The 12906-nt window shown below is 33.7% G+C and overlaps 1 protein-coding gene across 1 annotated transcript; it reads left to right on the top strand.

Moving 5' to 3' along the window:
- Positions 1-5674: 5674 nt before the first annotated feature.
- On the top strand, positions 5675-12088 carry LOC142354722 (uncharacterized). The gene is made up of 2 exons (XM_075407097.1): positions 5675-7944; positions 11272-12088. Exons 1-2 carry the CDS (start codon positions 7728-7730, stop codon positions 11697-11699), a joined length of 645 nt encoding a protein of 214 aa, XP_075263212.1. The 5' UTR covers positions 5675-7727; the 3' UTR covers positions 11700-12088.
- Positions 12089-12906: the final 818 nt, after the last annotated feature.

Here is a 12906-nt window from a genome sequence, read left to right as displayed (position 1 = left end):
TATTCGCCACTTAGAAAAAAGTTTCAAAAACATGTTAGATTAAGGGGTAATTTTAGGTGGGGTAAATCTAACAACTCTTCCCTTACTCCCCATTATCCCCCAATCTTCCATCAGTTTACCATCCTAAAATTACCATCTAATCTTATCTTTTTATCTTTTTGACACTTGTTTCTGAACGGTGAATTTATCTAAATTGGTCACTACGTTAAGCGGTGAACATATGTAATTTCCTTGCATTAACCGAATATCTCACAAAATTTGGAAACCTTTTTTTCGAAGTAGTGAATTTATGTAACTTCACCGCTAAATTCAGCGGTAAAATAACGTAATTTCTCCGCTACCAGGGGATAAAACTTTTTTCACTGCATTCACCTTCTGATTGATGTAACTTCACCGCATTAAACGCTTATCTTACAAAATTTCCCGCATTCACCGCTTATTTTGCGTTGAATGGCGGTGACACCTTGACCCGGATGATTGATGAAGTACTGATAAAAATAGTTGACTGTGGTCTGATAATATCTAATCAATATTGCAATCCCGAAAAAGTAAAATTAAAAGAAAACAGATAAAAAAGTAAGATGGGGCATTCATCCAGTATTAATGACTGTACTAAGTGCCTGATCAATTAAAGACTGTTCAATTAACTGTCAAATACAAACAATCACACACACACATATCACAAAAGAACAAACGCAAACAACCCCCCCCCCCACACACACACACACACACACGCGCACACACACGCACACACACGCACACGCACACGAACACACGCACACACACACACACACACACAAGCACACACAAACACACACACACACGCACACAAACACAAACAGGCACGCACACACAAGAAGACACACGCACGGACACACACACACACACACACACACACATACATACGTACACGCACACACACGCGCACGCACGCACACAGGCACACACACACACACACACACACACACACGCACACAAACAGACACACGCACGCACACACAAGAAGACACACGCACGGGCATATACACAAACATATGTAGACGCACACACACACACACACACACACACACACACACACACACACACACACACACACAAACACACACACACACACACACAAACACACACGCACACGATTACGCACACACACAAACACTTGCAAACACACAAACAAACTCATGCAAACGGACACAAGCACACACACTAAGCAGACACACACACACACAAAAGCACACACACTGACACAGACACACCCACACGCGCAAACGCACAAACAAGCACAATCAAGTACATACAAAAGCGCATAAATACATACACACACAAACACACAAACAAACACCGAATATACACGAAATACACAGCAGCACTCACTCGCTCTTACAAGCACACTCAAACACACACACAGACGCACATACACTCATGCACACCCACACACACACACACACACACACACACACACACACACAGAAACACACATACACACAAACAAACATGGACAAAACTGAACTTTACAAAGGGTTTAGAGTTTTTGTATCCTTTTAGCAAAAGAAGCACCCAGCTAAAAGCCATAATTCACAAAATTTTGGCTTAAGATCTATTATTGTAGATTTGAGATGAAGAAAAGAATTAATTTCGAGTTTTTTTTGATTAATAAGTATAACATTGGAGCAAACCACATATATCCTAGTCGTAAAAAGTGACAATTTATCAGCTAAACTGAAATTCATTATAGTCATGGGTCTAGAGGTTTCAAAAATCAAATCCTGTTGTTTGAAGGAAACAGTAGTTCCCAATAAAATTTCTTCAAAATAAATTTAGCAATTTAAAAAAGTTTCAATTGCAGACCAAACTTTTGGAACTGGAAAAAAATGCATCGAGCAATTATATAGCCTGCGAACAATTCAATCTCATAAAAACAGAAGTCAAATAATTAAGACAAATTGCTTGGAAAAGTGTAATCTTCTTTGTTGACTAAAAAGTTAATGGAAAAAACAGAAACCAAGCTTAACTCAAATTAGCTGAAATTTTAAGCAACTCTTTTATCGTTTGTTTCTTCAAAGAAGAAGAATTGAATAAAGGAGGAAAACGTGATCACTTAGCAAAAATTGGGTGAAGAAAAATTGTTTGATAGAATAAGCAGCGAAAGATTTGATTTCAAATACCGAAGCGCTAATTATTAGAACAAGAAAAGTTTAACTTAAAAAAGGAAATAGAAAGGGTTGAGTTTTGATGTTTGTGTTGCAAAACCATTTTTAAGATTGTAGTGGCCTTCATCATAAATTAAATCATCAGAACTTTATGTATTGTGTTGCCAGGATTGCTCAAAAATGTCAATTACTCTCTATAGAAGAACCATGCCCGCAAGAAATAGTTCTGACAGGTAAAAATAAACTTAAACTTAAAATTTTTTTTAAAAGCAATAGGTTCTGAACGACGCGATGAAAACCGAAATTAATTGGTGTGCACTTAAAAAAAATCAGATGCCGCAAAAACGATTTCATGTTAAATCAATTGAAAATTAATAAATAGTTGCTTTACTAACTTTTTTGAGAAATTTAAAACGCTAAATGCGTAGAAGCGGTCATCTCTTCATCTCTGTCGGAACAATTTTTGGGGTTCTTTTCTTAAAAATCAACTCTAAGATTTCATATATGACAAAAATTATATATTGTATTTATATATATATATATATATATATATATATATATATATATATATATATATATATGATAAAAATTATAATCTGCGGTCCCTATAATTCAAAAATCCATTTTTTTTATTTTTTAACCGTATAAATTGTCTTCATTAAAGTTGGTGTTGTTGGTGCATTACCAATTGAACGCTCATTTGAGCTCCCGAGAAAGAATATTCTCTAAGGTCAAGTGTGAACGAAAATTGCCGTGTTGCAATATATAGTGAGAAAAAATGTTCTCAGCTGTAGATTTGGTTGTTGTGGGATACTGGTTCTTTACTTCTTTTTTTGCAAAAATTAGATTAACTAAACGACCCAGACGCATTGATGCGCTTGGGATTGATCTATTGTGGAGGAATAAATTGAAATGATCTTCATTTATTTAATTATCTGAAATATTTCTCTAAGATTCTATGAAACTATACATGACCCAATATGGTTACCGAGAATCACATGTGGATTACTAAGATCTTTTTATGGTGTTCAAAACGGATATTAGTCCTTTGCAATCAAAGTTTTCAATTTAATATAATCAAATGAAAAAATAGGTTTTTGTGTGGAAACAAACGTCTCTAATAACATTGGCTGGCCATTAAAAAAATGTTCACTCATCTTGCTCAATTTTTTTCAAAAAACTATCTCATTGCTCGATTCGTTCTTCAGAAGTTAACCGGAAAAATATAATTTTTTTAAACAAACCAATCAATTCTCTTTATTTCTTATATATAAGTTCAATCGTGCGAGTTTTGCTTATTTTTTCCTAACCAGGTCAAGATTTTTTACGAAAAATGTGTAAGAAATGCGCTGACAAGCGCTAAAATAAAATAATTTCAGCACTTATCTTACGTATTTCCACCTCTTTCCGTACAAAATTTAAGCACTTATCTTACATATATTCAAAGCTTTCCTTGCACATTCTCAGAACCTATCTTACACAATTTGAGCGCTTTCAATACACAAATGCAACATTTATCTTACGTATTTCCCCCTCTTTCTGTAAACAGTTTCCGCACTTATCTTACATATTTTCAATGCTTTCATTACACATTCTCAGCACTTTTCTTACATATTTTTAACGCTTTTTGTACGCAACTTCAGCACCTACCTCACACATTTTCAACGCTTTCTGTACACAATTTAAGCACCTATCTTACATATTTGCAAAGCTTTCCTTAGACAATCTCTAATCTCAGCACTTATCCTACTTATTTTCAGTGATCTCCTTACACAATTCCAGCACGAACTTAATTAATTTTAACGCTTTCCGTAAACAATTTCAGCACTTTCAGCTCCTATATCGCATATTTTCAACAGTTCCCGTACATAATTTCAGCACATATGTTAAACATTTTCAACACTTTCCAAACAAAATTTTAGCCATTATCTTACATATAATTAAGAATTTTCTTACACCTTTTCAGCACCTATCTTACACATTTAAAACGCTTTCTAAAGAAAATTTCAGCACATATCTTACGAATTTCCCCCTCTTTCCTTAAAGAGTTTCGTCTCTTATCTTACATGTTTTCGATCCTGTCCTGACACATTCTCAGCACTCATCTTATCTAATTTTAACGCTTTTATACGCAATTTCAGCACCTATCTTACATATTTTCAACGCTCTCCGTAAACAATTTCAGCACCTACCTTACATTTTTTCAACGCATTCCGTAAACACTTTCAGTACTTATCTTACATTTTATCAGCGCTCTCCGTACAGAAGTTCAGATCTTGTCGTACATAAGTTCATTGCTTTCCTTACACATTCTCAGCACTTATCTTACATAATTTTAACGCTTTCGTAATCAACTTCAGCACCCATCTTACATTTTTTTCCAAAATTTCCGTAAACAGTTTCAGTACCTATCTTACATATTTTCACAGCTGTCGGTACACGATTTCAGCTCCTATCTGACATATTTTCAGCCCTTTCCTTAAACAATTTCTGCGCTTGTCTTACATATTTTCAATGCTTTCCTTTCACATTCTCAACACTTATCTTACTTAAATTCAACGGTTTCCTTACACAATTCCAGCAAAATCTTGCATAATTTTAACGCTTTCTTACACAATTTCAGCACTTTGAGATCCTATCTGAGATAATTTCAACAGTTCCCGTACAGAATTTCAGCTTTCCTTACAAGGTTTCACAATTTATCTTACATAATTCCAACGATTTATTTTCGCAATTTGAGAACTTCCTTTGAATAATTTCTTTGCTTCCGGTACACATTTTCATCCCCTTTTAGCACATCTTAAATTTTTTCACCTCTTTCCTTACACAAATGCAGCACTTTTGGCAGTTACAAATTTTCAACGCTTTTAGTACACAATTTCAGATCTTAAATTACATATTTTTAACGCTCATTTTCAGATTTTTTACAACTTACCTTACATATTTTCTGCGCTTTTCTTTAAACAATTTCTGTGGTTGTCTTACATATTTTCAATGCTTTCTGTATACATTCTTAGCACTTATCTTACATATTTTTAACGCTTTTTGTACGCAACTTCAGCACCTACCTTACATGTTTTCAACGCTTTCCTTAAACGATTTCATCTTACATATTTGCAACGCTTTCCTTCGACAATCTCTAATCTCAGCATTTATCCTACTTATTGTCAGTCATTTCCTTACTCATTTCCAGCACAAACTTAATCAATTTTAACGCTTTCCATAAACAATTTCAGCACTTTCAGCCACTATCTCACATATTTTCAACAGTTCCCGTACATAATTTCAGCACATATCTTACACATTTTCAACACTTTCCAAACAAAATTTTAGCCATTATCTTACATATAATTAAGAATTTTTTCACCTCTTTCCTTACACAAATGCAGCACTTTTGTCAGTTACAAATTTTCAACGCTTTTAGTACACAATTTCAATCTTAAATTACATATTTTTAACGCTCATTTTCAGATTTTTTACAACTTACCTTACATATTTTCTGCGCTTTTCTTTAAACAATTTCTGTGGTTGTCTTACATATTTTCAATGCTTTCTGTATACATTCTTAGCACTTATCTTACATATTTTTAACGCTTTTTGTACGCAACTTCAGCACCTACCTTACATGTTTTCAACGCTTTCCTTAAACGATTTCATCTTACATATTTGCAACGCTTTCCTTCGACAATCTCTAATCTCAGCATTTATCCTACTTATTGTCAGTCATTTCCTTACTCATTTCCAGCACAAACTTAATCAATTTTAACGCTTTCCATAAACAATTTCAACACTTTCAGCCACTATCTCACATATTTTCAACAGTTCCCGTACATAATTTCAGCACATATCTTACACATTTTCAACACTTTCCAAACAAAATTTTAGCCATTATCTTACATATAATTAAGAATTTTCTTACACCTTTTCAGCACCTATCTTACACATTTAAAACGCTTTCTAAAGAAAATTTCAGCACTTATCTTACAAATTTCCCCCTCTTTCCTTAAAGAGTTTCGTCTCTTATCTTACATTTTTTCGATCCTGTCCTGACACATTCTCAGCACTCATCTTACCTAATTTTAACGCTTTTACAAGCAATTTCAGAACCTATCTTACATATTTTCAACGCTCTCCGTAAACTATTTCAGCACCTATCTTACATTTTTCGCCGCATTCCGTAAACAGTTTCAGTACTTATCTTACTTTTTTTCAACTATCTCCGTACACAAATTCAGCACTTGTCGTATATATTTGCATTGCTTTCCTTACACATTCTCAGCGCTTATCTTACATAATTTTAACGCTTTCGTAATCAATTTCAGCACTTATCCTACATTTTTTCAACGCTTTCCGTAAACAGTTTCAGTACTCATCTTACTTTTTTTCAACTATCTCCGTACACAAATTCAGCACTTGTCGTACATATTTGCATCGCTTTCCTTACACATTCTCAGCGCTTATCTTACATAATTTTAACGCTTTCGTAATCAATTTCAGCACCTATCTTACATTTTTTCCACGCTTTCCGTAAACAGTTTGAGTACTTATCCTACATATTTTCACAGCTTTCCGTACACGATTTCAGCTCCTATCTGACATATTTTCGGGGCTTTCCTTAAACAATTTCTGCGCTTGTCTTACATATTTTTAATGCTTTCCTTTCACATTCTCAATACTTATCTTACTTAAATTCAATGGTTTCCTTACACAATTCCAGCACGATCTTGCATACTTCTAACGCTTTCGTACACAATTTCAACACTCAGATCCTATCTGACATATTTTCAACAGTTCCCGTACACAATTTCAGCTTTCCTTACAAGGTTTCACAATTTATCTTACATATTTCCAACGATTTATTTTCGCAATTTGAGAACTTCCTTTAAATAATTTCTTTGTTTCCGTACACAATTTCATCCCCTTTTAGCACATCTTAAATTTTTTCAACGCTTTCCATACACAAATGCAGCACTTTCGGCAGTTACAAATTTTCAACGCTTTTAGTACACAATTTCAGATCTTAAATTACAAATTTTCAACGCTCATTTACAGCTTTTTCACCACTTACCTTACATATTTTCAATAATCATTTGAAGAATTTTCGACGCAATCCGTTCACATTTACCTCACTACCTCAACGCTCTCATTCTTTTCAAAGTTTCATTGCGCAAGTGTTTCATGTAACTTGACTCAATCTCGATTTCAAAAATGATTTCTTACACCCGCTCACTTCTCGACCTGGGATCTTTTACGAAATCAGTTTTTGTGAGCAATTTTTTAGGGAAAGAAATTTTCATTCTCAAAAATTGGATCACAACAGTCTAATCGAAGAAATTATTTGGTGTTGCACTAAAATAACGAATGCTGGTAAACAGGTACGAACTTTTTATAGATGTAAAGAAATACCGGTTCTCAAATTAGCTGAGCGCCAAAATTGAAAACAGTCAAGATGTCAAAATCTGTGTTGATTGCAGAAAATATTCGTTCCACAGCCGTTATGGAGGAAATTTGAACACAACCTTTGACTTCGCATGGCATATAGTACGCTTGACCTTGGTCATTTTCGAGTTTATATTCCTGATGATCGTTTATCGAGCAATTGCGAGGCAATTTCGACTCCCATTTTGGAAACCTTTCTACATAGCCCTGCGCAATCTCGTGTGCTGTTGCGGTGTTGGGGACAAAATGAAGTTGAGCGAATTTTTCACCCAGCATTTTGCAACTGGTGTTGAAATAACTAACGAAGGCGGCCATCATTCTTCTTCTGTGTCAGTTATTGCCACTGAAATTGATAAAGGTATCTTCCCTAGTGTATCGCGGACCGCTATCGTGCACGATCTTGCAAAAAACTTGCAAGAATCTTTTAAGATTACGCAACATCTTTCAAAACCTTGAATAAATACTTTTTGAACAAATTTACTCAGTCGTCACTAGTAGTTTTCACACTTTAATACATTGTGAATAGTCACAAACTAACAAACTGCGTGAATAAATTTGTGCGTCCCTACATATAAAATCGGGACGCCCACAATTTCCATTGTGGGCGTGCCCATAAATTTAGGGAAGCTACTCTCGAAAGCGTTCCTCTTTTATTGAGAGTTTTTTCCAGATTCAAAGTTCAATTAGATATTTTTTGTCCCGACCCCACTTGCGGGGGAAGAACTGTATACTCAAATGGTTTTTTTTGTTCAGACAATTTTGGCTATCGACATGTTCATTGTAGAGAAAAATGAGTGGTATCAATATAAAGCTCGTCCAGCTTAGTAATTCCAGCGTATAAAAGATTTTTTTTAATTTCCTTTTTTCGAGGCGTTATCGAGGTTTGAAGTTTTGTGTGAACACAGGACATTTAGCATGATTTTACTTTTAGCTTAACTTTCGTTCGAAATAAGAACTTCTCTACAAAGTATTAATTCCAGATCACATTTCACGCCATTAAAAGAAATAATTTTGCATTCCTAATAGACGAAATTTGACAAAAACGGTAGTTTTGGTCTCATTGGTAAGTTTACTATAAACAGTAACTCGAATTCTGTCCGAGAGCTGCTTTTTTAGAAAATTTTTCACATTTTTTTTGTTTTAAAAAATCACTAATAGTCACTTTTCATATCTAGATTCCAGTAACGACGGATTTACTTACAGTCAAATGAAGCCAAATGAACAACAAATTCGTTTTCTATGAATTGCTCTTGTTTTCTTTTGGCTTCTACTGAGTTATTGAAATTTTGGATGAGATTTTTTTTGAGATTTTACTAAATTTTTGTAGTCATATGGATATGGCACAAACTCAAAAACTAAAAGTGCAATAGGTTTAATGAGCATTAAGTGAACCTATCTAAAGCCTTGAGTTGACAGCTAATGACTGTTAAGACATTAAAACTAACTTTTCTAATTTTTTTTTGAACATTAACCAATCGTAATCTTATTTTTATGAACTGTAAGTCATCACCGGTAATGACAGAACCCCCATCCTTTCTTCTGCAACCAAAATTGTTTCGAATAGTGATTTTGACTTCTAACTCTTGGTTTTATGACTTTGATGCCACGAGTTTTCACAGCCTTTTTTTATTTTTGGGTATTTTTTCATTATTTTGGTTTCCTTTGCAATCTTATAACTTTATTCTAAAACTGATATTTCCCATTTGCTTAAAAAAGACATTCAAGGACACATGAAAAAAATTAGAGAAAAACTTATGGTTTAAATGGCTTCTTCGCTTTCTTGTCAAACTTTTCTTTTGAATTTTTGGCTTTCGCCTGTATTTGTTGTTGTGTTTTTATTCAAACTTATTGTGATGTCATATAGATGACGTACAAATAACAAACATCAAAATCTCTCCCATCGAGGCATTACTTAGCGTTTTTACTGACTTCCGTTGAAAGCTATTGATTTTAATGGCGTTGACATTACGTGTTTTTTCAAAAATTTCGTTTTTCTGATTTTCTTGTTCATATTTTTTAATTTTCTGAAATCATATTAGGTAAACAAAGAATCATCCTATTGCTGTTAGGATAAAAATTGAAAACAAAAAGATTTTAGAGAAAAACTTAACTTTTAATGGCTTCGACACTTTTCACTCTCAATTTTTTTTACTGATTTTGACTCTTCTTTTTCTTAATGTAGTCGTAAAACGCTGAGAAGTCTCATAGGCATCGAATTGAAAAAGGTTGAATTATGTTTTCCAATGCAGTCTGTTTATAGCGAATAGTCCTAAAGTTCTATAGTCTTCCTTTGTGTCAAATTTTAACTTATTCTCATCATTGAGAGGTTTCCATTCAAATCCATGTAGTTCAAAAATTAATATGTCTATTGATCTTATGTGGATACTCGTGTGCGTAATGCGTTTTCATAAAAGTTGTGAGTGGTCAATGTTTGTGTTTCTTTTGCTGTTTTTTTTGCAAATTCGCGTAATAACAGATCCCAGTGGTTCTCAAATAAGGACTAAGTGAACTTACTCAATCGTTCAGTTTAATTTTTGCTGAATTAGTGTGAATAACAATTGAAATAAGCGAAACAAAATTCATATAAAAATTACTGATTTAGTGGCTTCAATAATTTGTTTTTTCACAATTTGTCTGCTTTTTTTAGTTTTTCTACAATTTTTGTTCATTTCTATGGCTTATTCTAGCCAGAGACAGGTCTTATCGATTTTCTAATGACTTTTTAGCAAATTTATCAAGAATTATTTCCTTAAAGGCAAACGGTTTTTAGGACGTTTGAAGTTATGGAACTTTTTTAGAATGTTGATTGAATTTTGAATTTTACCTCCTTATTTCTTTTTGTCGACTTGTTAGCTAGTCCTGTTAAAGAAAAATCACATCTGCTGAGCAGTTAGGAAAATGTAAGTTTGTGTAGCTAAGGATTTATCTGATTGCATTTTGACGTTGTTACTAGGTGCTTTTATATTCAGATATTGACTTTTTGTCGTGATATTTTTGCCTATTTTGTTGTTTGTATTTTCTCTTGTAGTCTTTTTAATATTAGATCTCGTGAGCGCTGTTATTAGGCTTGGCATTATTTAATTCAATCAGTAGTTTGGGTGTGTAACGATTGTTTTAACTCAAAAATCAATTTTTGATTATCTCTTCGTTTGGTTGACAATTAAGTCAAAAATGTAGATAAACTCGGGTCGGATCATCGTGTGCGAACGCACATTAACGAGCCTCCTTGTTTCTCCTGAATTTTTTTTCGCATTCTAATCGAGCCAAATTATATGCCATATTTTACGTTTCCAGTTTCTATTTTAGGGTAATTGAGAGAATTGTTGAGATTAGGTTCTCTATTCAAGCGGTTTCAGCGTTCAGTTCAACTGGGCTACCTATGGTGCATGTCACATCTTATGAAAGTCTGTTTTCGTTAGCAAGAGATGTTATAAGATCGACAATCAAGTCCAACTGGGGATGAATGAGTCATTTCGTACGACCGAACGCAATGTCTAAAACAGGGTCCGACCAAAGTTTTAATTTGCCTTTAAAAAACGTGAATGCTCACAAGAGTCGACACCAAGGCCAACACATAAAGCTTACTGTAAAATACAATTTGAAAAAAGAAAATTTGAAAAATAAAAAAAAAATTTGAAAAATCAAAAAAATTGATTTAAAAAATTGAAGGTAGTGGCTTGTTTAGACACAACAACTTCCAGCTCTGGAGCAAATGATCCAACTTCATCTACCCCATACTCAGTTTTGGACTCAAATGGACACACAACACTCGAAGTTCCAGCTAGCTCGGTGAAAATGAGACAAATAAACCGAACAATTGAACAATCAGCCGAGGAGAAACGACTGGCCAGAAAGTACAGAACAACGTCGGCTTTTTTCTTCGCTGGAATCTTGTTCCTAACGATGTCAATTCCGAATTGTGTTCTGGTTATTGTGATGCATGAATTGGATGAGCGCTCAATTACTGTAAACACTTATATTTTCATGTACCTTACGTACGCGTTATTTGCTCTCAGTTTTCTGGTCAACCCTTTTCTATTTGCGTACAACAATGTGTATCTGCGCAAAAAATTAGCTAATTTTTGCAGCAGAAATCAGCAGAATTCTTCGTAACATCACTTTATTCATGAAGTTTGCGAAAAATAGCTTTCAAGTTGAAAAAATTAACAATTGAACTTTGCCATTGTTTTGTCGTGATTTTAAAGAAATATATTTGTACTGACCATAATTTTACTGGGCTAAAGCACATCATTGAAATTGGCGAGTAGTGACAAAATTTCTAGTGTACCTATATACTGTTTCGAGCTCGGCAATTCATTCTTGTCCAGAATTCTTTGATGGAGTTGACAAATTCTGCCATTATTCCAATTCACTTGTCCAAAAAATTCGTTATTAATCTTTACAGTTATACTGAGTGTACTGCGTTTAAATGAAGAAAAACATAGAATTTTGCATTACTGATTTCTTTATTGAAATGACAATTAAATTAATGGCACAATCAGTTGATTAACGAATACAATTAAAATATAAAAAATGAAATCCTTTTCACCAGTACAATAATATGAGACAAACTTTAAGTTCGGTCTTCTGTTAAGCATAAAACAACTTGAAATATAAGGCGAGCTGAGTTTTTTAAAGCGATATTGATTTATTTGCAACTGTAGTGTACTAACCACTTATTTTAGCCAAACATTGCTGTTTCAGATTATAGTATTATTCTACGAAAATATCAATTGAACGAAAAAAAGCTTGAGGCTAACCCTGATTGAGGCTTTGGCTTGAACAAAACGCTGGTGCTTTTAATACTGGTTCAAAAATCCGTTCAAAAATGGATATGATTCAGCTTTAGATCTGTGGTGTTATTAAAAGAGATTTGAAGGAAAATAATTTTGATCCAGATTTTTGCTCTCCAGAGCTTGTGTCAAAAAAAACTGCTTATAATATAGATTTTGAACCTTCAACTTGTGCATAATATGGGTGCAAATTTTTCCACATCCCGAGACACGTGCTAATTTTTATGTAATGATTTACAAACGTAATTATACGTGCTCTATAGTAGAGGCAGCATAACGCATGGGGAGCACATAGGGAAAGATCTTAAGTTTCCAAGCAGTTTTAAAATACTTTTAGCAATGCAAAATTTTTCCATTAGACAACAATAGCTTTCTGTGATACATCGAGAAGTTTAGAACTCAGTAAAATTGGATTTTCAATATAAAAAACCTTCTCGCCTAATTTTTTGATTTGACATTGAAACATGCCGTCTAAATTTAACAGAATCAGTGTTCCATGCCAAGAAATTAACATTTTGAATAAACCA

Source organism: Convolutriloba macropyga, chromosome 15, assembly GCF_964194025.1.
Source record: "Convolutriloba macropyga chromosome 15, txConMacr16.3, whole genome shotgun sequence".
NCBI classification, from domain to species: Eukaryota; Metazoa; Xenacoelomorpha; order Acoela; family Convolutidae; genus Convolutriloba; species Convolutriloba macropyga.
Note: the sequence above shows the minus strand (reverse complement) of the source record. Positions and strands in the feature narration are given on the sequence as shown.

Coding starts and splice junctions, on each gene's coding strand:
- LOC142354722 (XM_075407097.1), top strand. CDS start 7,728: ATGATCGTTTATCGAGCAATTGCGAGGCAATTTCGACTCCCATTTTGG. Junction 7,945..11,271: donor TGCCACTGAAATTGATAAAG/GTATCTTCCCTA, acceptor TGGCTTGTTTAG/ACACAACAACTTCCAGCTCT.